Source organism: Megascapheus bottae, chromosome 10, assembly GCF_031878675.1.
Source record: "Megascapheus bottae isolate mThoBot1 chromosome 10, mThoBot2.hap1, whole genome shotgun sequence".
NCBI lineage: Eukaryota > Metazoa > Chordata > Mammalia > Rodentia > Geomyidae > Megascapheus > Megascapheus bottae.
In genome coordinates, this window is record NC_143518.1 from 51,172,229 (window position 1) to 51,196,863 (window position 24,635).

Sequence of the window (24,635 nt, forward strand, 5' to 3'; positions counted from 1 at the left end):
GCTTTACTTTTGTGGGTTCAATTGTCTTTACTTCTACATGTAAGAAAGAACTGTAGTATGTATTGTCCTATGCCTGACTTAGCTCACTAAGATGAATTCCTTTCTGGTTTACCATATAATTATAAATGACACAATTTCATTCTTCTAGAGGCTGAGTAGTATTTAATTGTGTGTCTACAAACACATGCATCGAATTTTCTTCAGTCTTCTCTTGCTGAATACTTCAGTTGTTTCCACATCTTGAATTCTGTGACTAAGGCTTCAATTATGATAGGAATGGAGAGAATTCTTTGGCATATTGATTTAAGTTCCTTTCAACTATGATCATGAGATCTCAGCCTCCTGAGTTGCTAGGATTACATGTGTGAGCTGTCAGTGCCCAGCTTTTAATGAAAAGTTATTGCTTCAATATTAGTTTACTTAATAGTAGATCGTCTTTCTTTGAGTCAGTGTTTTCCTGGTGTGTTTTTCCAGCTCTTATTTTATAAACTTTCTGGGTACCTTTGGGTCTTCATTAATGAGCCTCTTGATTTTAGTTAAGCACAATACCAACATCTATAGCCACAGAAATACTTCACCCTCTCTCTGTTGCCCGCAGTGCATACCAGGTTCCAGTAGTACTTGCTATTACAAAACTCGATTTGGTTTTAGCTCATTTGAACTGGGATGGTTTCCTGTTTCTATTCAGTTTCTGGTACTTAAGGTTTGGGCCTTTGGTACAAATTAGTAAATGTTTCATTTGTTTAAACAGCATTTCAGTGCACTTGTGTAAGTGAAGGGTTGACCTATATTTACTTGGTCCATGCTAGTAGCTATTAACTCTCTAAATACTCGTGGTGGCATGAATATGATAGATTATTAGAAGTATATGTAGGAGACAGAGCACACTAACCTTTAAAACTAGGCAGAAACGGCTGAAATTCAAAAGCAAGGTCAGACCAGTTTATATAGTCTGCCTAATGACAATGATTTCTTTCTTCCCTTTCCATAACCAGTATTCAGTGCTATCATTTGTTTAGCTCAATCTTTTTTTTTTTTTTTTTTTGCCAGTCCTGGGCTTAAGCTCAGGGCCTGAACACTGTCCTTGGATTTTTCTGAAGGCTAGAACCCTACCACTTGAGCCTTAGCACCACTTCCGGCTTTTTCTAAGTATGTGGTACCGAGGAATCAAACCTGGGTCTTCGTGCATGCTAGGCGTGCACTCTACCACTAGGCCAAACTCCCGGCCCCTGTTTAGCTCAATCTTAACTTTTAACTAAATCCACAAGGAAGAACATCTGGTGTGTGTGTGTGTGTGTGTGTGTGTGTGTGTGTGTGTGTGTGTGTGTGTGTGTAGTGTACATGATTCAGTGTGAGAATGATAATGGAGACCTTTACATGTATGGAATTCTGCCTTTAGTCACTTTTGAGGGGGTGGGGCATGAGGAGTGTGACATGGCTGGGCCAGATTACCTTGGCAGGTGATTGGACAGAACTAAACTTAGACGAGGTCTCCTTCCTGAACACATGAGTAGTTAGGCTTTCTATTCATGTCTGCCTCTAACGACCTGGCGCCTATCTCTGCTCCTAGGGAGAACAGGGTACAGTACATTCAGTACTGAGACCAGTCAGGATCCTTACTTTTCTGGTCTGAATCAATACTAATACTAATACAAATCGAAGCTGTCAGGATTTATGTGATCCCAAATGTCCTAGGTTTTAGAAACAAGCTCACCTATTTCTGAAACTGAAGTTTTTCTACCTTCCTTTCTTTTTCTTTTTTGGGGGTATGACTTCATTTGGCTCTTCTGACTGAGGGGAAAAATGTTATTTTTCAAGTGGCTCTTCATGACATAAAGCTCTGGAGAGGAAGTCACTTTGGCAACAGGAACCTTTACCCTAAGAATCTGGGGTTTTCAGCTCATTTTGCCTTTTGTAATGAGTCTTGGAAAATATTCGTAGCTGTCTACTTATGGACAACAAGGTGTGGCTTCAGATAGTGCTGCACCTGGAGGGATGACCATTTTCTTTGTATGTTGCAAAGTGAGCTTGTGACATGACTGGCTAGGGTACTTCCTGTTTTATTTCAGCCCTGCAGTCAGAGTTGTGACTTGTCTGTGTGTACATAGCAGCTGTGGGTTTCTGTCTCCTCTTTGCTGAGAAATGTTTTTTTTTCATATATTTTTTCATATATGTAGTTAATAGAAGGGTTTACATTATATTTGCCAGATAGAAGGTGCATTACTTCACATACATTGATACCCTTTCTCATGTCTTGGTCCCCATTTCCCTCCCCCCATCCCCGCCCCTAATCTTGTTTTCCTCCCTTCCCTATCTAACTTCAAATAATCAAATATGCATATATACAATATATCAGATAGCCAGGAGAAATACTGTAACAATATGAAATAACCAAGGGACAGCAAAAGAGATGAGAGATAACATAATACATTAAGAACAGCAATCAGTCATTATATGGCTTTTGTTTATATAGAGGAATGGGTTTTTTTCAGAGAATTCTTTGCTTTTATCCTAGAAGGGTTGTTTTTGTGCACTTGCTTATTATGTTTTAATAAACTTTACTTAAGTCAAGAAAGAAGAATCAAAATGTTCAAAGGTGTCAGAGTCAATTCTGCATTGGATTTTGATGGAAAAACCACAGCTTAAAATCAGGTTTAGGGATTTTAGGTATCTTTTTCTCCTGTTCTCTCTTCTCTTTCACCTCTCTTTCTCCTCCCCTTTTCTCTCTCATCTCCCCTCCTGCCTCCAACCTTCCTCTCTTTCTCCTTTCTCTTCCTTCTTCTCTCTTCCCCCTTCTCTCGTCTCTTTTTCCCCTTCCTTCTTCCCCCTTTCCTCTTCCCTCTTCCTCTTCTTTTCTCTCCTTAGAGGCAAGATGATGCCTCCATTCTCCTGCCTTCTTCTCTTTTCTTTCTCTTTTCCCCTTCCCTCTTCCCCTTTCCCTCTTCCTTCTTCCCTCTAATTCTTCTTTCCCCTCTTAGAAGCAAGATGATGCAGTGGAAAAAGAAAAAGAATTGGAGTCACACTGACCCAAATCCTCCTCCAAACCTCTACTACATTCCAGCTGTGTGATTTCGTAAATCTCACTTAGCTTCTCTAAATTTCCTTCATCCTATGAAATAAAGATACTACGTACCCGAAAAGATTGTTTTGAGACTCTATGCTGCTTTAAAAGACAAGTCTGATCTAATTATTCCCTGCTTAAAAACCCTTTAACATCTTCTTGTTGCGTCTTTGGGTAAATTTAAGTTTTATTTGGTGACATTCACCCAGCCCACTCTTTGCACCAGGCTGGTGGTATTTACACTTGTTGCTTTCTCTTACCTATGGGCCTTGGAACATGGCTTGACTGGGAAACCTCTTGTTCCTCTTGGCAGGATGCTCATTACTCTTTCTTTGTCAGTTTAGATTCCACCCTTCCACTGTGAAGTCTTCCCAACTGCCTCTGCCCACTTCTTGCCAGTTGAGTGACTCCCTCCAAAACTCTTCTTGCAAGTATAGTTTAGCCTTTGAGTGCCTGTGTCATCAAGAATGTTTTGTCACATATTGGTCTTCTTCAGTGGATGAAAGGTCAATGCAGACTGTGACAGTACTGTGAGAAGTAAATACCTAGTTCAGAGCATCATGAAACATTAAGAGAGTACAGCTGAAGTATTTCTCAGCAGCATAAGAATAAAATAAGATAGCTATCAAATTGTCTTTCACTATAATATTTTATTTGTAAATGTATTACATGAGTTGGCACTTATGGTGGCAAAGTATATGGATTAATACTTTTTTAATATATTTTTATTGTAATTAATAGAAGGGTTACATGATATTTGCCAGATAAATGGTGCCTTAATTCCCACACATTTATACCCTTTCACATGTCATGGTCCCCATTTCCCTTCCCCCGGATTAATACTTTTAATTGCTTCCCACCACCTTTATTTTTTCCATTAAGGAAGAAATGCATCATGGAAAAAAGCCCTAAAAATAGCACCTGTCAGGTTTATGGAGAAGGGTGTTTATGACAGGAATTAAGCAGTTGTTTGGTTTGGGATGTCTCAAGCCTGAAATCAGGCTTTGTTTTGTAACTGGTGCTGTAGCCAGCTGTCGTAACATCCAGAGCTCCTTTTCTGTTTTGAATGTGTGAAGGAAGTGAAGGAAGTTTGTCCAAACCCAAGAGACCATAAAGGCCCCCCCACCTTTTTTAAAACTGACTTGATTTTTGAATCTGTACCTGGAGGGTGGAAAGCAGTGAATAGAGGGAAGCGGATGGATATGAAATGTCTATGGAATAGGCCAGCGTGGGATTTCTTACGCTACAGAACTGAAGTTTCTCTAGTGATCCGCAGAGGAGGACGAGGCAATGGGGGTGAAGGTGATAGGGGTGTTCTCTCTGTGTCTTTAGATGGCTAAGGAAGCCATATTGGCAACTGGAATGGTGAGCACACCAAGGTCACTGTCAAAAGGGAAGTTCTATGTGTCTTCCACTGTCCATCATCCAGGGAGATGATAGGTGACCCTCCTGAGAGGTGGTCTCAGGCTGTTGACTTTTTTGGGCCTATCATAGTGGATTGGGGTAGGACTTTAAGCTCTCAGAAAAGTTTCCAAATTTGCTTCTGATTTTGTCCAGTGCTAGTTCAGGCCTGCATCTTTTCTTCTGGAATCCTGAATTGATTCCAATAGCAGGAACACTGCCTATGCTTATCCCCTTCCAGATCTTTCTTCAAATGATTACCTGGTTAGCCTTACCAAGAGATCGTCCATTAAGAGCCTTCTCCACTTAAAATCCTTACCTATGTACCTAGGATATATCGAGTTCTGCTCTCTGAATCCAGCTTCATTTCCAATGCCTTCTATAGTCTCATTCAAAATACAATATGTTTTAGCTACATCAGATCATTCCTATAGTAGCTTCTGTGCTATAGTCCTTTACTGTCTGAACCTATGTGCACACTCTTGGTCCATCAAAAATGCCCCAGGATGGGCTGGGAATTTGGCCTAGTGGTAGAGTACTTGCCTAGCATGCACCAAGACCGGGGTTTAATTCCTTGGTACCACGTACATAGAAAAAGCCCGAAGTGGTGCGGTGGTTTAAATGGTAGAGCTCTACCTTTGAGGAAAGCCCCAGGACAGTGCTCAGGCCCTGAGTTCAAGCCCCGGGACTGGCAAAAAAAACCATGCCCCAGGTAAATTTTGTCTGTTTGTGTTTCAGCCTTGAAGAGAAAGCTTGACAGTTACATTACACCTTGGATTTTCCCGATCACTGAAGTCATTTGCTGTCTTTCTTTTTTCTCTGCTCTTAAAGTACTTTGTGTTGATGTGTTTGTTTGTTAGTTGGTATTGGGACTTGAACTCAGGATCTGAGTGATGTCCATGAGCTTTTTCGGCAAGGCTGGTGGCCCTCTACCACTTGAGCCACAGCTCCAGTTTTGGCTTTTTAATAGTTATTTGGAAATATATCTATATTCTGATTTTATCCATATAGTGTCACTCTGGCATAGGTGGTATGAGGTTCATGTTGCAGGTGAAGAAACAGAAGCATGGTGACTTTGCCTATTCCAACGGTGGATCAGCAGTGAAACATAGATCATGGTTTCTAGGCTGAGCCTGCAAAACTTAATTGTGACCAAAAGCCCCCTCTCAAATGGTTTCCCAAGCCATTTCTCAACATTAGTTGATATCTCCTTCTGACCTCTACCTTCTTGTCTCACATATGTTTTTACATGGCACACACAAGCCTACAGCTTACATGTTTCAATTTGCTTCTTGTGGCCTGCTGTGTGCATTGTTTATCCATCGCAAATCTACTGCTCAAAGGACCTGACCAGTTCAGGTTCATGAACATAGTTCAGGATGTTCTCATGGTGAACTATGAGTCCATGACTTAAACCTGTGCTGCCCTAGACGCCCAACACTGGCTACATCTGTCTACTGAACAACTGAAATGTGACTTGTAGCAGGAACTAAAGGTTGCAAAAATATCTCACGAATCATTTCATTGATTATATGCTGACATAATATTTTAGATATATCATGTTAAGTTATTGGGTAAATATACCATTATAATTAATTTTTGCCTCTTTTCGTTTACTAGGAAATTTCAAATTACATGAGACTTGTATCATATTTCCATTGATTAGTCCTGGATTAGACTATGGGCTTCTGAATTAGACTTGGGTTTCCATTTTAGCTTCACTTAATTAGCTTTGTGGTTTTAGGCAATTTGACCTTCCTGGAATAATTTTCCTTTATCTACAAAACAGATCCCGATATCTATCACACATGCTTGTATAAGGACTGAATTGTATTTTGTATGTGTTTAGCCTAAACCATAATATGAGAACAAAAGGATTAAATTATATCCCTGGGGTTCAACTTAGCCAGGGTGTCAGCATGGGATGACCATTTAAAATGTTTGCTATCTTGAAGAATTTACTTTACTTTCATAAACCTTAGTTTTTTCTAGACTATATAAGGAGGTCTGAGAAATATTCTAGGCCTGGACTCAGGGCTGGTGCACTGTCCTTGGGTTTCTCAAGGCTAGCGCTCTACCACTTGAGCCATAGCACCACTTCTGGCTTTTTTCTATGTATGTGGTACCAAGGAAATGAACCTGGGTCTTCACGCATGCTAGGCAAGCACTCTACCAAACTCCTAGTGCCGAGTTGTGAGAATTAATTGAACTAATGTCTCACTAGATTACAGTGGGATATAGAGTAAGCACCCGATTAGTGTTAATGCTTCATTCCTAGAGATGCACATCTGCTAGAAATTGTTCTGATAACAAATGGTCTATGTAGGCTCTGATTTTTGTTTCTTGATGGAAGTGCTTATATTTAGAATATTTCCCTAAGATATCACATATTCTCTCTTGTCTGTTTGTGCTTATAGTATGCTAAAAACATTCGTATGCATTACATATGGGTTTATATGGATACATATATATGCATATAAACATACATATAATATATTTATTGTTGGCATCAGAGCTTGAACTCTAGACCTCACTTTGTTGATACTCTGCTACTTGAGTGATGCTTCTAGCTTAGCTTTGTGCTGTTTACTTTGGATGTTGAATATTGTGGACTTTTCTGGCTGGGATGGCATTGAATCATAATCCACCAGATATTAATCTCCTGAATAGCTAGAATTACAACACTTGTTTTTGATTACACACACACACACACACACACACACACACAGAGTCAAAAATGGTACAGTGAAATTGAAATCAAGATCTTTTTTTCATATATTTTTATTGTAATTAATAGAAGGGTTACATTATATTCACCAGATAGAAGATGCATTACTTCACATACATTGATACCCTTTCTCATGTCTTGGTCCCCATTTCCCTCCCCCACCCCTGCCCCTCATCTTGTTTTCCCCCATTCCCTATCCAATTTCAAATAACCAAATATGCATATATATAATATATCAGATAATGAGGTGAAATACTGTAACAGTGTGAGATAGCCAAGGGACAGCAAAAGAGATGAGAGATAACATAGTACATTAAGGACAACAATCACTCATTATGTGAATTTTGTTTCTGTATCCTGGAGGTCCTTTCATTTAGCGTCATACTATTTGGCCTTATGTATTTAGATTTTGTTCTGAAATCAAGATCGTAAAGAGATATCTATAATCTCATGCTTAGTGCCACTTTATTTGCAATAGCCAAGACATGGAAGTAATGATGGAGGAGTGGATAAAAAAATGCTTTACTTGAGGGGTAGTTGAAGGGCAGGGAAAGTGGGAGAAAATGAGGGAGGGGTAACATTGTTTGAAAAGAAATGTACTCATTACCTTATGTAACTGAAATCCCTCCGTATATCACCATTTTACAATAAAAATACCTTAAAAAAGAAAATGCTTATTTATATATGTATACCTCCAGTAGAATATTAAGACAATTATAACTATCTATTTTCAATAACAAAGATGAATTTGAAATGACATTCTAAGTAAAATAAATCAGCTAGTGAAGGACAAATCCTACAATAGCATGTGTATGCAATATGAAAAATCTATAATAGTCAAACTCACAGAAAAGAATAGAAAAGAGGCTGCCAAGGGCTATAGGGAAAGAGAAATGGGAGGTACAGTCAAAATGTACAAAGTTTCAGTTGACAAGAATAAGTCCTAGAGAGCTACTGTACAACAGATTGTTTGTAGTTAATACTATGGAATTCCAATAGAACGTTTTAAATGAAATTTTACTGTTATTTGTAAGAGTGATATACAGTTATATACACCAGATAAAGAGTAAAAATCATTTTGAACAATGTCACCAGAACTTCTTGAAGAATTAGTTCTAGAGGCTTCTTGAAGTAGTATCTGAGCTGCACACATTTGTGGTACTAGAACTAGAGAAAGATTAAGAAAGTCAAACAAGGATTGTTTCAAGAAGGAAGAAGTACAGAAATCTAATCTGTAAATAAGCAACCTACCAGCCTTTTTGTCTTCCGGAGGCACAGGAGATGTGGTGATGCATGTCACTGTGCTATGAAAGGTAGCTTGTGAGGATGGACTAGTGGAAAGACTTGAATCTGGAACTAGAAGTTAGGTTGTGGATACCAGCTCCTCTGCTTACTCATCTCGTGCATGACTCAGGGTGAGTTACTTCACCTCCATTACATTGAGCCTCCATTACATTTTTCCATCTCTAGAACTGAATCACTGTGTGAATACAAGGATTCAAAAATGCAATAGAAGACATGAGAAAGGGCTGGGAGTATGGCCTAGTGGTAGTGTGCTTGCCTAGAATGCATGAAGCCCTGGGTTTGATTCCGCAGTAACACACACACACACACACACACACACACACACACACACACACACACAAAGCTGGAAGTGGGCTTTGTTTCACGTGGTAGTACTAGCCTTGAGCAAAAGTGCTCAAAGGTCAGGGCCTAGGCCCTGAGTTCAAGTTCCAGGACTGGCAAAAGAAAAAGACATTAGAAAGGTAAGTTTAAGCCAGGCGTGGTATTTCACGCCTGTAATCCTAGCTACTCAGGAAGCTGAGATCTGGGGATTGCAGTTCAAAGCCAGCCTGGACACTAAAGACCTTGAGACTCTTATCTCCAATTCACTGGGAGTGGTGCTATAGCTCAAGGGGTAAGGGTGGTAGCCTTGAGCTGAATTGCTCAAGGGTAGTGCCCAGGCCCAGAGTTCAAGCCCCATGGCCAACCGAAAAAAAAAAAAGAAGAAAGATAAGTGCAAGATCAATGTGAAAGAGATTAGTGAGTTTGACTTTCATATTTTTAATATGAAAAAAATCTATTTTTTACTGAAGGATCCTAAAAAAAAAAAAACCTGTTACTACTGAGGAGGCTATGATGGAAATCTTTCTGATCAGCATGAAAATCAGTCATTTATTATAGTACTAAAAGACTATTGGATTAGGATTGTTCACTGGATGCCAAACACTATTTAGGTCAGGGAATTTTTCTTAAGGATATTGATTTTCTCTAGTCAAGCACTAGTTCGATAGCATCTCCATTTTATTTGTTTTCTTTGAAACAGTGTCATGATAACAGCTATGAGTTCATATTAGAATGAAATCTGTATAAAAAAATCAGACTCTAAAACCTTGATGTTATGGGAATTATTCATAGTCTTTTTCCATATATTTTTAATTGTAATTAATAGGAGGGTTACATTATATTCACCAGACAGAAGGTGCATTACTTCATATACATGGATACCTTTTCCATGTCTTGGTCCCCATTTCCCTCTATTCAAGTAGTCTTTTATGTTAAGATTTGGAGAGTTTGTCACTTTTGCCAATCAAATGCCCTAGCATCAAAATCCCCTTATAGTGTTTAAACCCAGTGGCTTAAACACAAAAGGCTGAATCCCAGAGACAGGAAAACAGAAAGTGAATACAATTGCTCATCAACCTTTCATTTTTAGCTCAGCACCTCCATCAATTTCTCCCTGAGTATATATTACAGGAGTAGCGGCAGGAGGAGAGTCTATGGTCAGCCTGGTATTTGGGAAGATAAGAAGACACTATCAACACAGGCCTCACCCTAGCAGTGCCTGACAATGTCCTGGGAAGATGCAGAATGGAAAGTCCATTTAGAAATAATTTTGCAATACATTAGACTGACACAGGAGTAACCTTTTTTTTTTTTTCCTGAAAGGGCAATTTCTCGTAAGGATTTGAACAATAGAACTGTGGGGCTCTGTGGGACTTTGGTTTGCAATCAGCAGGTGGCTGGCTCCTTGCTGGTGGGTTCTGCAGAATTCTTGTTGAATAGTCTCAACTGCAAAACTACTTACAAATATATGAGACACCTCTAAAAACTCATCTTCATTTTACCTTTGACTTTCTCTTAACTGTATGTACAGGATCTCTTCTTTTTTATAATTTTTTATTGTAATTAATAAAAGGGTTACATGATATTTTCCAGATAGAAGGTGCATTAATTCACATACACTGATACCCTTTCACATGTCTTGGTACCCACCACCCTCCCCCCCACCCACCACCCACCCCCCGTCTTGGTTTTCCCCCCTTCCCTATCAAATTTCAAATAACCAAATACAAATAAATTCAATATATCAGATAACAAAGTGAGATACTGTAACAATATAAGATACCCAAGAGACAGCAAAGGAGATGAAAGATAACATAGTAGATTAAGGACAACAATCATTCATTATATGGCTTTTGTTTCAGTATCCTGGAGGTCCTTTCAATTCAGGATCTCTTCTATAAAGCCACAATTCTTTATTAAAAAAACTTATTTCAAACTAACTAAATATTGGCAGAGTTATAACAAACAAGATCATTTCTTTTTTTATTTTTATTTTTTAATATTTTTTTATTGTATTTAATAAAAGGGTTACATGATATTTGCCAGATAGAAGGTGTATTAATTCACATACATTGATACCCTTCCACATGTCTTGGTCCCCATTACCCCCCACAAGGTCATTTCTTGTACCCCATTTTCTTCTTGCCATCACATCTTAAACCCTTGAAATCACTTCTTTCTAGACTCTATCTCTAGAATGTTACCTCAATGAAATTGTAAATATGATGTCTTTGGATTTTTTTTAATCTCTGGAGACTCATCTAGACTATTCCATGTATCAGTAGTGTGTATCCTTTTGTTAATGAATGGTGTTTTCTTGTATAGATGTACCATAGTTTGTATAAGTCAAAGTCATATATCTACTGGATGATAGTTGTTGATAGTTGTGTTGTTTCTAGCTTGAGGCTATGATAAATAAAATAATTACTAATATTTATGTGCAGACTCTGTGTGTGTGTGTATGTGTGTGTGCCAGAACGGGGGCTTTAACTCAGGGTTTCATGCCCCCCCCTTAGCTTTTCCACTCAAGGCTGGCACTCTGCCACTTGAGCCAGATCCGTTTCTGACTTTTTGTGGTTAATTGGAGACAAAATCTCATCAACTTTTCTGTCTAGGCTAGCTTCGAACTATAGTCTGCAGATCTCAGCCTTCTGAGTACCTAGGATTATAGATGTGAGCCACCAGTCCTTAGACATGTACAGATTTTTATGGGAGCTTAAAGTTATTATTTTTCCTGGAGTAACCCTCTAGGAGTTCAATTGCTAAGCTGTGTGATCATCATCCATTAAGTGAAATCAACCATCAAATTCTTTCAGAGAAGCTGTACCATTTTTTTTTGTCAGTCCCAGGTCTTGAACTCAGGGCCTGAGAACTATCCTTGGGCTTCCTCAAGGCTAGATAGAGCTCTACCACTTGAGCCACAGCACCACCTCTGACCTTTTCTATGTATGTGGTACCAATAATTAAACCCCAGTGCTTATGCATGCTAGGCAAACACTCTACAACTAGGCTAAACTCCCGGCCCAAGGCTGTACCATTTTACACATGTGATTGAGTCTGTCCTGTTTCCCACCAGCATTTGGTATTATTGTTAACTATTTTTAAAATTTTAGTCATTATGGTACATCTATTATAGTATCTCACTGTACTTTTTTTAATTTAACAATACTTGGTGTTTGGACTCCGGGTCTTTGTCATATACCATTTGAACTATGTTTCTAGTGATCATTGTGGTTTTATGTTTGTCTAGTGGTTATTGTTTAACGTTTTGTGTATGCACTTCCTTGCTGTCTATATATCCTTGGCTAAGTGTTTGAACATTACTTTTACTCATTTTAATTCTCTTTTTCTTATTTTTATGGTTAAGGTGCTATAGTGCATACTATATGCATTCAATACTGTTTCTTCGTTGAATGTGTAGCTTGTAGGTAACTCTTCTCAGACATAGCTTGTCTTTTTATCCTTTTAAGAGTCTTTTGCAGATGGAGAGTTTTAAATTCAGTTGTTAGATTTTTCCTTTTATGGGTTCTTTCAAATCTAATAACACTTTGTCTAGCCCTAGAGTCTGAAGATTTTTCTCTTACCTTTGTTTTCTAAAACTTTAGAGCTTTTCATTTAAATTCATAACCTTATTTGATGCAATTTTTGAAACCTTTTTATGTTGTTTTTAAAAAAATCAGAGTCAATTAGTTATACCTGGGGGTTTCATTTTGACATGTCATACATATATACATGCAAAGTGCCCTGTTCAGACTCTCTGACTTTCCCTCTTTTCTTTCTTTGTCAAGACTTTACTTTTACATATCTGTAGGCACTTGTTAAAGCATTTATGTGATATCTATTTAAAAATCTTGTCATCTTGACATCTTTGTCATTTTAGTGTTGGTGTCTATTGATGAATTGTTTTTCATTGAGGTTGATAGTCTCATGGTTCTTCATATAATGAGTGATTTCTTTTATTGAAACCCTGACATGTTTTATTGTAGAAAGTTTTGGATCATCTTTATAGCTTTTGCTTTAGATAACTTCCTTTAATACTTAGATGGTAGAGGAGAGTGTCAGGCAGTTCTTTACATTTCTGTCTGACTGGGTTAAAAGAGCATTTGAGGGGTACTCCTTCTTGTTATTGTCAATTGTGGGGTCGCAGTTCTAGTTCCCCTAGAGCTGGACCTGTGGGTTTAGGTATTAGGGATAGTCTTACTGCTGCGGGATGGGGTAGAGGTCCAGGTTAATAGCAAGGCCTTCTCTAGAATGATGAACCCCTTAGGGATGGGCCATGGACTCCTTCATTTCTACCTTGAAAAGGGGAACTCTTTATTGGCCTAGATGAGAGAGGGACCACAGTTCTAGCAGGTAGTTTTTACTATTGAGTGGCTGTTGTCCAAGTGCTTTCTGTCTTTTGAGGCTGCCTGACCTCTTCCTTGCCTCTGCGCTACCCCTGCCCCACATTTTGGCTGAAGAGAATGAGCTTTGTTGGGGATACTGTTTTTATTTCCATTTCTTGGAGTCTATCTTTCTTTTCTTCAGTTTATTTCCTTTTGCTACTGCTTTTAAAAAAATTGTATTTTAATGCCAGGATAATGTATAGAGGGGTAACAGTTACATTCGTCAGGTAGTGGGTACATTACTTCTTGAACCCTGGTAGCCCTTCTCATGTTTTTGTCCCCCTTTCCCTCCTCCACCCCTCCCAGTCATCTTGTTTTCCCCCTTCCCTTTCCTATTTCAAATAAACATATATACAATATACCAGATAACAAAGTTAAATACAGTAACATGAGATAAACAGGGAATAAACAGAGAAAAGAAATAACTTCATATAGTACATTAAGAACAAAAATCACAATGATAAACCTCTTGTTTCCCTTTCCTGGAGTAAAACTTAAATTTTTGAAAAAGTAAATTTTGTTGTAGAACTAATTCAATGGTAGGAAAATTGGCTGCCTTTTAAATGCTCATAGGTACACACACCAAGTTTTTAATATACTCATACAATTTGTTCTTTCAATTTATTCTAATTCACTGTTTCATCAATGTAGAGAGCCTGGATTTGGTTTTATTAAGTAAGCTGGGATTAACTAGTGAAACAAGGGGAACTAAGAGAAGCTCAAACAGCAGGTTCTTTTCAAGGAACCAAAGACAGGATGGTAAGGTGCCATGTCCTCTCATGAAGAATCTGGCTCTTCTCCTTTAGGAAAAGAGGCAGAGGGCTCTTATCATTATCTGCTTAGCATCTTTGTTCATTTTTCCATCATTCTTCACCACAATTATGCTCAAAGCATGGCTCTTCCTGCTCTTGGAATAGTTTTTAAAGTACTTCATTATTCATGTTATCCCTTTCAGCACCATTTAATTTATTTGCTTTCCTCTCCAGTCAAGTACCCTATTTTTTCATATATTTTTATTGTAATTAATAGAGGGGTTACATTATATTCACCAGATGCATTACTTCACACACATTGATACCCTTTCTCATGTCTTGGTCCTGTTGGGGATACTTCTGTCTGTACACCTTGGTATCTTGAGCTTGCTGCCTTCCTCAGCTTCAAGTATTGGAACAAAAAGACTACCTAGGGAACACGCTGCTGTGTCATTCATTCCTAGCTGGTTTAGTGTCTTTTCTTACCTTTTAGTCTTTTACAATAGCTTTGTAGATAATGTCCAAAGCTTTTGGTTATTCTGTTAGACTATCTTTTCAGAAGCTTGGCCCCACTCACTTGATTTTATTTGATTTATTCTATGATGATGATTTCTAGTACTGGAGATCAAGCTCAAATGCTTGCTACTGTACTGGCCTGTAGGCTGAGTTCTACTCCAGCCCTTGTTCAATATGTTCTTAAGAAGCTATTATCCATTTTTTTCCCTGAGGTCTCAGGGCCTAAGCTTTCTTAATCACATGTCTGTCAGTGTCTTTATGAGGGAGAACATGAAATGCCAAGCTTAGAAAAGCTGTGTGCATGGGTGGGAAGGGTGGAGTCTTTTGGTCCAAGGATAATATGAGGTGAGCACGGGATATCTCTCACTTTCCTTTTCTACTTTAAGACCTTGAGACAACTAGAGAGAATGCAGGAACATTTATATTTATTAAAGGATCATCAACCTCTAGAGATAAAAGGAAGGTCTTACGATATAAGAGAGAGTCAGTGCACAGTGTCCCTTCCATTTTGGCCTGTTCTCAGAAGCCCGGTATTTTGACTTTTGACTATTAATTGTGAAGGCCACATTGATATTCCTGGTCTTCTTTCTGCACTGAATCTGTTTCCTTAAAAGCCTAGGTTACCCAGGGAAATACAACCTAGACAAGGAATATCATGTGTTGTGAACCTAGCGAGGGTTGAGTGTGAGATCTTGGCTCTGTCTCTTGCTACTTCTTCATCCTTGGAATCTATCCATTCCATTCTAAACAGTTCTGTAGTACTGAACTGGTGACATGTAGCATTGGGTACCTTTCATTACTCATCTTCCTTCTCTATCTACCATCACAGAGTCTAAGAAGTAGCTTTACTTAAAATCCATGCACAAAATTAGTCTACTTTTTTTCCATTACCCCATCTTTTTTCAACGTTGTTCTAGAAATCCTGGCACGATTCTTTTCTTAAACCCTTTGCCACAATTTGTTGTTTTTACAGCAGGCTAGGTGAACTTTTTTTTAATTTTTTAAAATAATTTATTAACATTGATTTTTACATCATATTTTAAACGACAAGTTTAATATACAAGTGTTCAAGGAGGGAATCTATTTACAATCACTGGGACTTAGTATTTAGAACTTAATCACAATTAGGCTAAGGGTTTGTATGTCATAGAAACATATTAATTTATGAAATAAAACATTATGTCTATAGAGTCATAGGTTTTTATGTCTATATAGTTATGTTTATATTTCCATTACCATGTCTATAGCTTTAGGTGGACTTTTAAAACCATGCTTCCAATTATTGTTTCCTTGTATAAGACCCTCCGTTTACTTTACTGAGAATAAAATCCAACACCTTCCTCTGGCCCATTTGGGTGAAGGGGGTTTCTTGGCTTCTGCTTTCTTCTCAGAGGTCCTTGAATGTGACCCCCACTGCTTCAGTGCACTTCATTCACATTAGCCTTCCTTCTTTCTGAAAATACAGTCCGTACCCTCCTGAGGTCGTTGTACCAGTGGTGCTGTGTGCCAAGAATAATTTCCCACATAAGTTTGAAAGGCTAGTTCTTTGTTATCATTTGGACTGTAGTCAAGGACTCTTCCATTGCTCTTGTTCACAGTCACACTGATAAATCACCACGTTCTCCCATTTCTTCAGTCTCTTAATCAGCTTTTAGCACAATTGGAAATGATCCTTGATTGGTCTATGAGGCTGAGCTTCTCGAGGGCAGATACCATATTTTTCTGCATTGCCATATATATCCAGAGTCCTTAACAGTTCCTGGCATGAAGCGATAAGTATTTATTGAATAGAATATTTTAACTTTCTAAGTCATAGTTTCTTATCTGTCATGTTAAATAACTGGCTAAAAAGAACTAATATTGTATTTAGAATGAAATGAGTTAGGGACCGGAAGTTTGGCCTAGTGGTAGAGTGCTTGCCTAGCATGCACCAAGACCCGGATTCGATTCTTTGGTATCACATACATAGTAAAAGCCAGAAATGGTGCTGTAGAGCTTTAGCCTTGAGAAAGCCCAAGGACAGTGCCCAAGCTCCAGGACTGTAGAAAAAGAATGAAATGAAATAATACATGCACGTGGAGTATTGAGAACTCAGTTTGGCTCACAGTAAGCCAAATAATCATTTGTCATTGTTTCAATATGACTATTTCTGTTATCACGTTCACTTACATTTACTTATACTTCTCCAGCACCTGCTACTATAGCTAATGATTCATATAAAATATTGTGAGTGTTTGTGAATGATCAATGCAAATTGGTTAGATGCTTGCAATTAAATCCTAACTTCGTTCTTTCTTGGCCGTGTTTTACTGTACAGGTCCTGCAGCTGGGCTCAGACATCCTTCCTCAATACAAGCAAGAGGCACCAAAGACTCCACCTCATATCATCTTACATTACTGTGTTTTTAAGACCACGTGGGACTGGATCATCTTGATCTTGACCTTCTACACAGCCATCTTGGTCCCTTACAATGTCTCCTTTAAAACCAGGCAGAACAATGTAGCCTGGCTGGTTGTGGATAGCATTGTGGATGTAATTTTCCTGGTGGACATTGTGCTGAATTTTCACACTACTTTTGTGGGACCAGCAGGGGAGGTTATCTCTGACCCTAAGCTTATCCGCATGAACTACCTGAAGACATGGTTTGTGATTGACCTTCTGTCCTGTCTGCCCTATGACGTCATCAACGCTTTTGAGAACGTGGATGAGGTTAGTGCCTTTATGGGTGATCCAGGGAAGATTGGTTTTGCTGATCAGATTCCACCACCTCTGGAGGGGAGAGAGAGTCAGGTACATCCCTCAAATCTCAGACCTTGTTGTCATGTTTTTAAAGCTGAATTAAATGTGGGTGGTCAACTGAAGAGTAATGAAATGGGCAAGAAGTAGCATGAATGAGGGAGCATGCATGACAGGTACCCTCTGCCTGCTGTTCCTTGTCCTCTGGGGGCTCAGAGGCCCTGCATGTCAGTGAACGGATGCGGAAGAGACCAAAGGCTGACTTACTCTTCTTGCATATGGAGTATAAGCTGCTGGCTCTGGGGAGATGGGGCTGCAAAAGCAGCCATGCATGGCCATTGCACTGGTGAATCATTCATTTGCTCTTCAATTGCTGAGTGTCTACCAATTGATGATTATAAGGATGGAGCCTTTTATTTGCTGCGGACCTTTGGCTATTTCATAGGCAATTAAGTTGTAACAGACTGAATCTCATATTTCCTGTTGGTTTGTTTGTTTTGGCAAATATGATAATGAGGTATTTGTGTACTAAAATGAATTCTAGAGGTGACCATTTTGGGGGGGAGTAGTCTGGTACTTACTGTGGTTAAGAGAAGTCAGGTTTTCTGATTATACTGCTTTAGACTGTTAGTCGTGCAGGCAACAGAAGGAATTGAAAGAAGATAAATGTTCTGTAAGTGTATCTGAATTGATACCGGGATGGGGGGGGGGGTGGAGGATGGGTGCCAGAAGGGGACATTGCAGTGGTAAGGAATGAACATCTTCGAAAAAGCCAAATGTCGGGGTTTTTAGCACTCTTTGCCTCCTGACCAGCAGGAAGGGCAAAGAGAACACGCCCCGACTAAGACAAGACCGAGAAAGGATAGGGCCGGCTAGCTGCCTTCACCCAGCCCTCCCTTCTCCAGAGGGAAGACACAGACGTGCCAGGGAGAATGTCAAGATACCAGGGGCTAAAGTAAGAAGCAGTATTGTCTATTAACATAAAAGTAGGTAGGACAGGGGGAGGTAGGTGTGGTGAGAGAGGGCAGCGGGGCCAATCCATGGGTTCGAGGTAGCCTTATTTTACATCACAAACCACAGCCAGCCTCCCAACCAGGAGGCAGGCAGGTCTGATCTCCAAAACCAGGAAGTGAGCACTGGGCCACGAGGTAGGCCTTTTACCCTTGATGTGATGTGCCCCACACAAAGGATGTCAGTTATTGCAAAGAAAGATGTCAGATCCTTATCTAGTTTACATTCCCTGCGAGTCACTCTTCCTTTTTCTATTTTCTATTCCCACTTGATATTTCAGGTAGATTAAGATAAATCAGTTATATGATCAGCCTTCAGCCTTGTTCAACAGTGGGCCCTTATTGCTTCAGATTACAAAGGGTTCCAAGGATTAACTGGCTGCCTCCATAGGCAGCCATCTGGGGCTGAGTTGAGACAAGGCACATCCTCAGGGATGGAGAGCTTGAAACTCATCCTGGAAACAGTTAAAAGGGGCACAGCTCCTGGCCAGAATATGAAGGTGTGGCCAGTGACAATGTCTTACCAGGGAGCATAATGGTGACTATCTTCAGATTAGTGCCAGCAGTCCTTGAGGACTCCAGTCCCTTCCCCTGGGAGAATTGAACAACTGACTGCTTCTTTCTCTGGCTATTAGTAGCTCTTCTAACACAAAGCTGCCAGATACAGAGGGAGGAGAAGAGAATTTGTATGCTCAAATGCTCTAGATGCACACCAACCCCTGCTTTTGTCTACGTGATGTATTTGTGCTTTAATGGACTTCCAATTCCCAATGGCTAATTCTCAGGATGGCCCGTCTAGACTTTGTGCAGGGATTTAATAAGTAACTACCAGTCATTTATGGTAGTGGAAGTACCTCTAAAGAAATGCTGGGATTCTTAATTGTGACTTTTGGTATACACTGGAAATGATATTCTTTCACATTTCTTGAAAATTTTATGTGACTTAGTAAGGGAAAAAGACTATCACTTTTGGTTTAGGTTATTCAAATGAATATCTCCAGCTATAAAAGCTTCTGATAATCACATGGGGAGTGAAATTTAACATAAAAATAAACCACTTGAGTTGGTGAAATAACCCATTTGATATTTGTAGCAGTGACACGGAAGTTTTTCAGATAATAGATGCATAGGTTCTCATTAAATATTGGCAAAAGTGAGCCTGAAAGCTCATGCTTACAATCCCAGAATTTAAGAAGTAGGGGGTTAGAGGATTATGACCAGCCTGGGCTACAAAGTGAGGGAGCACAATTTGTGAAACTCTTATTTCCAATTAAGTGACAAAAAAGCCAGAAATGGTAGAGTTCTAGAGCACAAAAGCTCAGGAATAGCACCCATCCCCTAAGTTCAAGTCCCATGACCAGCAAACACACACACACACACACACACACACACACCCCAATAACAACAACAACATCAACAACAACAACAAAACCCAAACCAACCAATAAACAGAAAAGGCTGAGCCATAAACATGCATGCAATGAATCTAAGTAACCTGCTTGCTTAGGAAAGCAGAGAGCTTATCCCAGGGACTGTGTGTGTTGGATTATTTCTCCTTTAATTAGGAGAACCCTGATTTCTAGATTCATGGAATAGATTGGCAACAGGAAAAATATCTATTATCTGTAAGCTTCTTATCTAAAAAGCATTTATTATTAGTTCATAAATATGGTAACTATTAAGGGGTTACAGCTGCAGTTGGCTTTGGGAAAGACTTGATTTTACATCTACTAATTTGATAATGCCCTCTGTACTAATTATGGTGATAGAGAGGGAGATCATCAATGGGAGGAAATGAAAATTTTGGTTTCTAGAAGTGTCGGCATCATTCATTAGGAGAGCTGGGGCTCTAGAGTGCGTTATTGAGATCACATGTTTCTAGATCACAGTTTTTCTATTTACAACTTGAGATATGACTTGAGCAGCCTGAAGCAATGGTGTTTGGACAATAGGTAAACTGAGTTCCATCCAAGACCCAGTGACCAAGTCTGGTGAGTTCTCAGTCTCTTTTGAACTGATCTCAACTCTCTGGAAGTTCATTGTAAAATTTCTTACCTTCTACCTGAAATGACTTAAGAGGAGGTGGAGGTGATAAGTTGACCTACTGGAGGCCAGAACTGGTTAGGACCAACAAGGTTTTCTAGTTCAACTTTCTTAGCTTACAGATATGAAAACAGACACTGAGGAGACTTGCCTCACTCAAGAGCGCCTGGCAAAATATCGATCACAGTACAAAGGCTCACCCTCCGGACTTCCTCTACCAGTGATGACATACTTGATAAAACAGGAGCAAAACAGTTATGGAAGTGAGTCCACACCCACCAGGGAGCTTCTGCTGTGTGTGGCCTGTTCCTTGGCTTGGCTAACTATGGTGAGGGAGTTAGGCACTGGATATGGCAGTGGGGAGGAGGCAGGTGTGGGGTGATGAGATGGGAAGTAGGAGATGCTTGATGAGGGTCAGAAACACTGGTTTCTAGGGCCAATCCTTTCATGAGAAGACAGGAAGACTGAGGGGCTACGAGGGGTTTGAGGAGTTTGGGGAGGCCACGAGGGTTCCTCTATCTGTGAAAGCTGATGTGGGCTCATGAAAAGCCTGGGAAAATCTCTTGAGTAGAGTTCTGATCTATGGCTTAGTAGGTTCACACTTAACATTTGTTCTCTTCTAACCTTGGCTAAAGGTTGTGTACTACTAATGTAAGATTGTATAGGGAGGAAATCATTGACTCATTTCTCATAAAAATACACAGAGCTTAATTGTCTTTGGTGTCTCCAATTATACCAACAAACTGTATGCCATGGAGACTACCAAAGAAGGGACAAATCAGTGGTGGCCTTGCCATTTGGGGTGTGTGTGTGTGTGTGTGTGTGTGTGTGTGTGTGTGTGTGTACATATGGGGTGGATGAAAAGACTGGACCCATCTAGGCTTGGGTTAACGAAAGACTTGGTTAAATTGCTGTTGCCTGCCATGATGAATTCAGCCCTGTGGATATTGCTTGGCTCCATGATTTAAGCCACACAAATGGTCTTTTGGCTCAACTTGTTTCACTTATGTAGATGGGCTTCCATGTGCGTCATTCTCCAGTCTGTTGGTAATAATCTGTTTTGGAGGCTGTTGGGAATATATTTGCACATCGCATACACTGGTTAGAGGATAAGAGTTCTGGAAACCGAGTTCTTGGAATGAGTACCTTGAAGCAGAAGCCAAATGAAGCTCTTTCAACAGCACGGGACTGCTGGCCTAGTGTGCTTTGTTAATTGAAGATGGAATTATTATTGACAAAACATTTATTTTCCTAAAGAAACCTAACCAGTTATTGGTATTAGAGTGAAGAAGTGCAAAGGGGAGAGTGGGGACGTCGTGACATCTTCTGGGTCACAATTCTGGTGCAGTGGAACCAGAAGTTGGCCAAGAGTTCCTTCTATACCTAGCTCTGTAATCGCAGATAGCAATATAATTAACCTGTGCTTTGACAAACTGGCACTTGCTCACAACCCTCTGTCATGGGAGATGCTACGGAGTGAGGTATGCTGCTAAAAGGAAAACCTCAGAGCTGCTCCCCCAGACTTTCACGGTGTGGTGGTGACAAAACTACCAAAAGTGAAAGAACGTAATAGCTGTACCTTTGTGTCTGTCATTGAATGGTCCTTGGACTTGGTTTGCTTTATTGGTATAAGACTATTCCTAGCTCTAGCCTTCTGTGACTCTAAAGTGGGTCTTATCTTTCTGTGAAGATGAAAAAAGGGGTAGATTGTCTTAGTGGCAGCTATTTTGAAATGCTGGAATTAATTGGTCTGTAGTCTTCTGGCTTCTAGATGTGTGTGTGTGTGTGTGTGTGTGTGTGTGTGTGTGTGTGTGTGTGTGTGTGTGTCTGTTCTGACACTTTAGGCTGCCTCACCAGAGAACTTGATGGCCGAGGGAACCAAGCTATGCATGTCAGTCCCTGGGCCCCTGGTCACCTCTTCCCATTGTAGTCACTGTTTCCTGAAAGCTGTGCAAGTTCAACTTCCCACTGTTGAAAGTACTCCCTGACTCTCAATCACTCCCTGTTACCCTCCAGTCTAATCACAACTCATGTCCTATGGAGGCCACAGTACCTCTGATGCTTGAACCTCTGCTTAAATTAAAGGCTTGTCTAATTTACCATTCTACTCCACTGGAAACACAGAATAAAGTGAACAAATAGATAAATCAAAGGACATGGTCCAGACTGTGTTGGCAGTGGAGAGGTAAGGTGAGTGGAGGTAAACTAGGAGCATTGCTAACATCCTAGAAATTAGTCACTGGTCACTGCTGATGAGTTTCAATTATCTAGAGAAGAACACACCCATTAGCAAGACTTCCTTCCACCAACAAGACTGGAAGTTGGAGGATAAAGACCACAGTTCCAGCGTGCCTGGTTGTATCCCTTTTTACCAAAATAATTGGGTGGCAGCAATTCTCAGCACAAACATAAATGATAGAAATTTCAAGAAAAAGAGGATGAGATATGAGACTACCACAGTGCAATTTTGTTTTCTGTCTATTGTGTTCACATGCACAGTAACTTGTGTGAATCTATATCTATCCTACTCTACCCTACTCTACCCTGTCCGTCTGTCTGTCTGTCTGTCTGTCTGTCTGTCTGTCGGTCTGTCTGTCTGTGTGTCTTATTCAAGTGCTAATACAGGTTGCTAACATGAGTGAATCTGCTCTCTGGATCTCACCTCCTCTCCTCTGCCCACATCCAGACTCTCAGGAGAAGGAAATTCCAGGATAGGACCTTACTGATCAGAGCTGAAATCATCAGTGCTGAAGTAATAGTGCTCAGTCATTTTTTCTATAAACTCAAACTGCTCTAAACAATAAAGCCTATTAATAAAGACCCCAATTGCTATTATGAAACAAAAGATTTTCTGTATTTCTAGAACTCTGAAGAAGAAAAACCCTGATCATGCGCCTTTCAGTGGACTGCTTTCTCTCAGCTTTCCGCTGCACAGCAGAGCAGTCAGACAGCCACTTACCCACCAACGAAGTACCAAGTGAAGCCTGATTTCTAGCACTCCTATTCTGATTTCTAATATGGCTTTGCTCTTGTCTACTTCTGAATTTTATAGAAGTGAAGTGAGACAACAATGTATCTATTTATGTTGTCTTTTTTTTGTTATTGTTTAGTACTGCTTTTAGAGGGTGGGGGATGCTTTTGAGGGCTGTTTCATGGATTCTACCAAAGGATTACACTTGATTAATTAGATCTACTGTTGATAGTCATCTAAGTTACTTTTTTTTTTTTGTCGGTTGTGGGGCTTGAACTCTGGGCCTGGGTCTTGTCCCTGAGCTCTTCAGCTCAAGGCTACCTGCCCTACCCCTTGAGCAACAGGGCTACCTCTGGTTTTCTGGTGGTTAATTGGAGATAAGAGTCTCATGGATTTTAGTGTCGATGCTGGCTTTGAGCCATGATCCTCAGATCTCAGCCTCCTGAGCAGCTAGGATTACAGGCATGAGTCACCGAGCCTGGCTAGGTTATTTTTTACCCAAACATTTGTGTTTATTCTCTTAGTTGGAAGAATGGAATTGCTGGGCCATGGGTATTATTTGTGCTATGTAATAAATACCAGCAAACATTAGTCCAGAATGGTTGCCCAGAATAAGTCCTTGCTTGACTCTATAACCAGCATTGACTTTGTTCTTTGGAATATGCGCATATATGTATACAGTATATTTTTGTCTAGCTTGTCTAATTCTACCCACTTTAATGAGTCTGCAGTTGCTTCTCATTGTAAGATTTTGTGTGAGGAAGCATTGGATCTTAGACACACTGCTTTGTGCTCTTCCCTGGCTTTTTTGCTCAAGACTGGTGCACTACCACTTGAGCCATTCCTCTACTTGCAGCTTTTTACTGGTTAACTAGAGATAAGAGTTTTATATCCAGATGGGGTGCAGTGGCACATGCCTGTAATCCTAGCTACTCAGGAGGCTGAGATCTGAGGATCAAGGTTCAAAGCCAGCCCCGGCACTAGACTTTTATCTCCAATTAAGCTCTAGAAAATGGGAAGTAGGACTGTGGCTCAAGGGGAGGGAGACAACCTTGAGCTGAAGAGCACAGGGACCCTAGGTGTTTTGATAAAACACCAAAGAGGTTTCACATCTTTTCATATTTTTTTTTATCAGTGGTGGTTATTTTGGTTATTCTCTTTTGTTAAGTTCATTTTGTATGTACAAAAGATTTTCTCTTAAGTTGCTGATTTGTAGACTCTATATATTATTTTGAAAGAAAGCCACTGAATATCCAGCCTATTCAGTTCTTACAGTTTTCAGTTAGAATTGTCCCTGGGCCTATTTTTGTAGTTTTAAGTTTTCTGCTGAAAGTTTTGATCTCACCTTTTATCTTGTCAGATACATTAAGGATAATTATTTTAATGTCTACTTAAAAATAACTCC

The 24,635-nt window shown here is 39.8% G+C and overlaps 1 protein-coding gene across 2 annotated transcripts in view; it reads left to right on the forward strand.

The window, feature by feature from the left end:
- Positions 1-24,635, forward strand: part of LOC150058436 (voltage-gated delayed rectifier potassium channel KCNH1) — a 301,331-nt gene that overhangs the window by 56,610 nt on the left and 220,086 nt on the right. The window contains exon 6 of one of the 2 annotated variants that reach the window (XM_090341256.1): positions 16,787-17,260. In XM_090341256.1, the coding sequence (XP_090197382.1) occupies positions 16,787-17,260 (474 nt within the window). The remainder of the gene's footprint in view (positions 1-16,786; positions 17,261-24,635) is intronic. The other variant, XM_090341257.1, reaches the window with a different exon arrangement.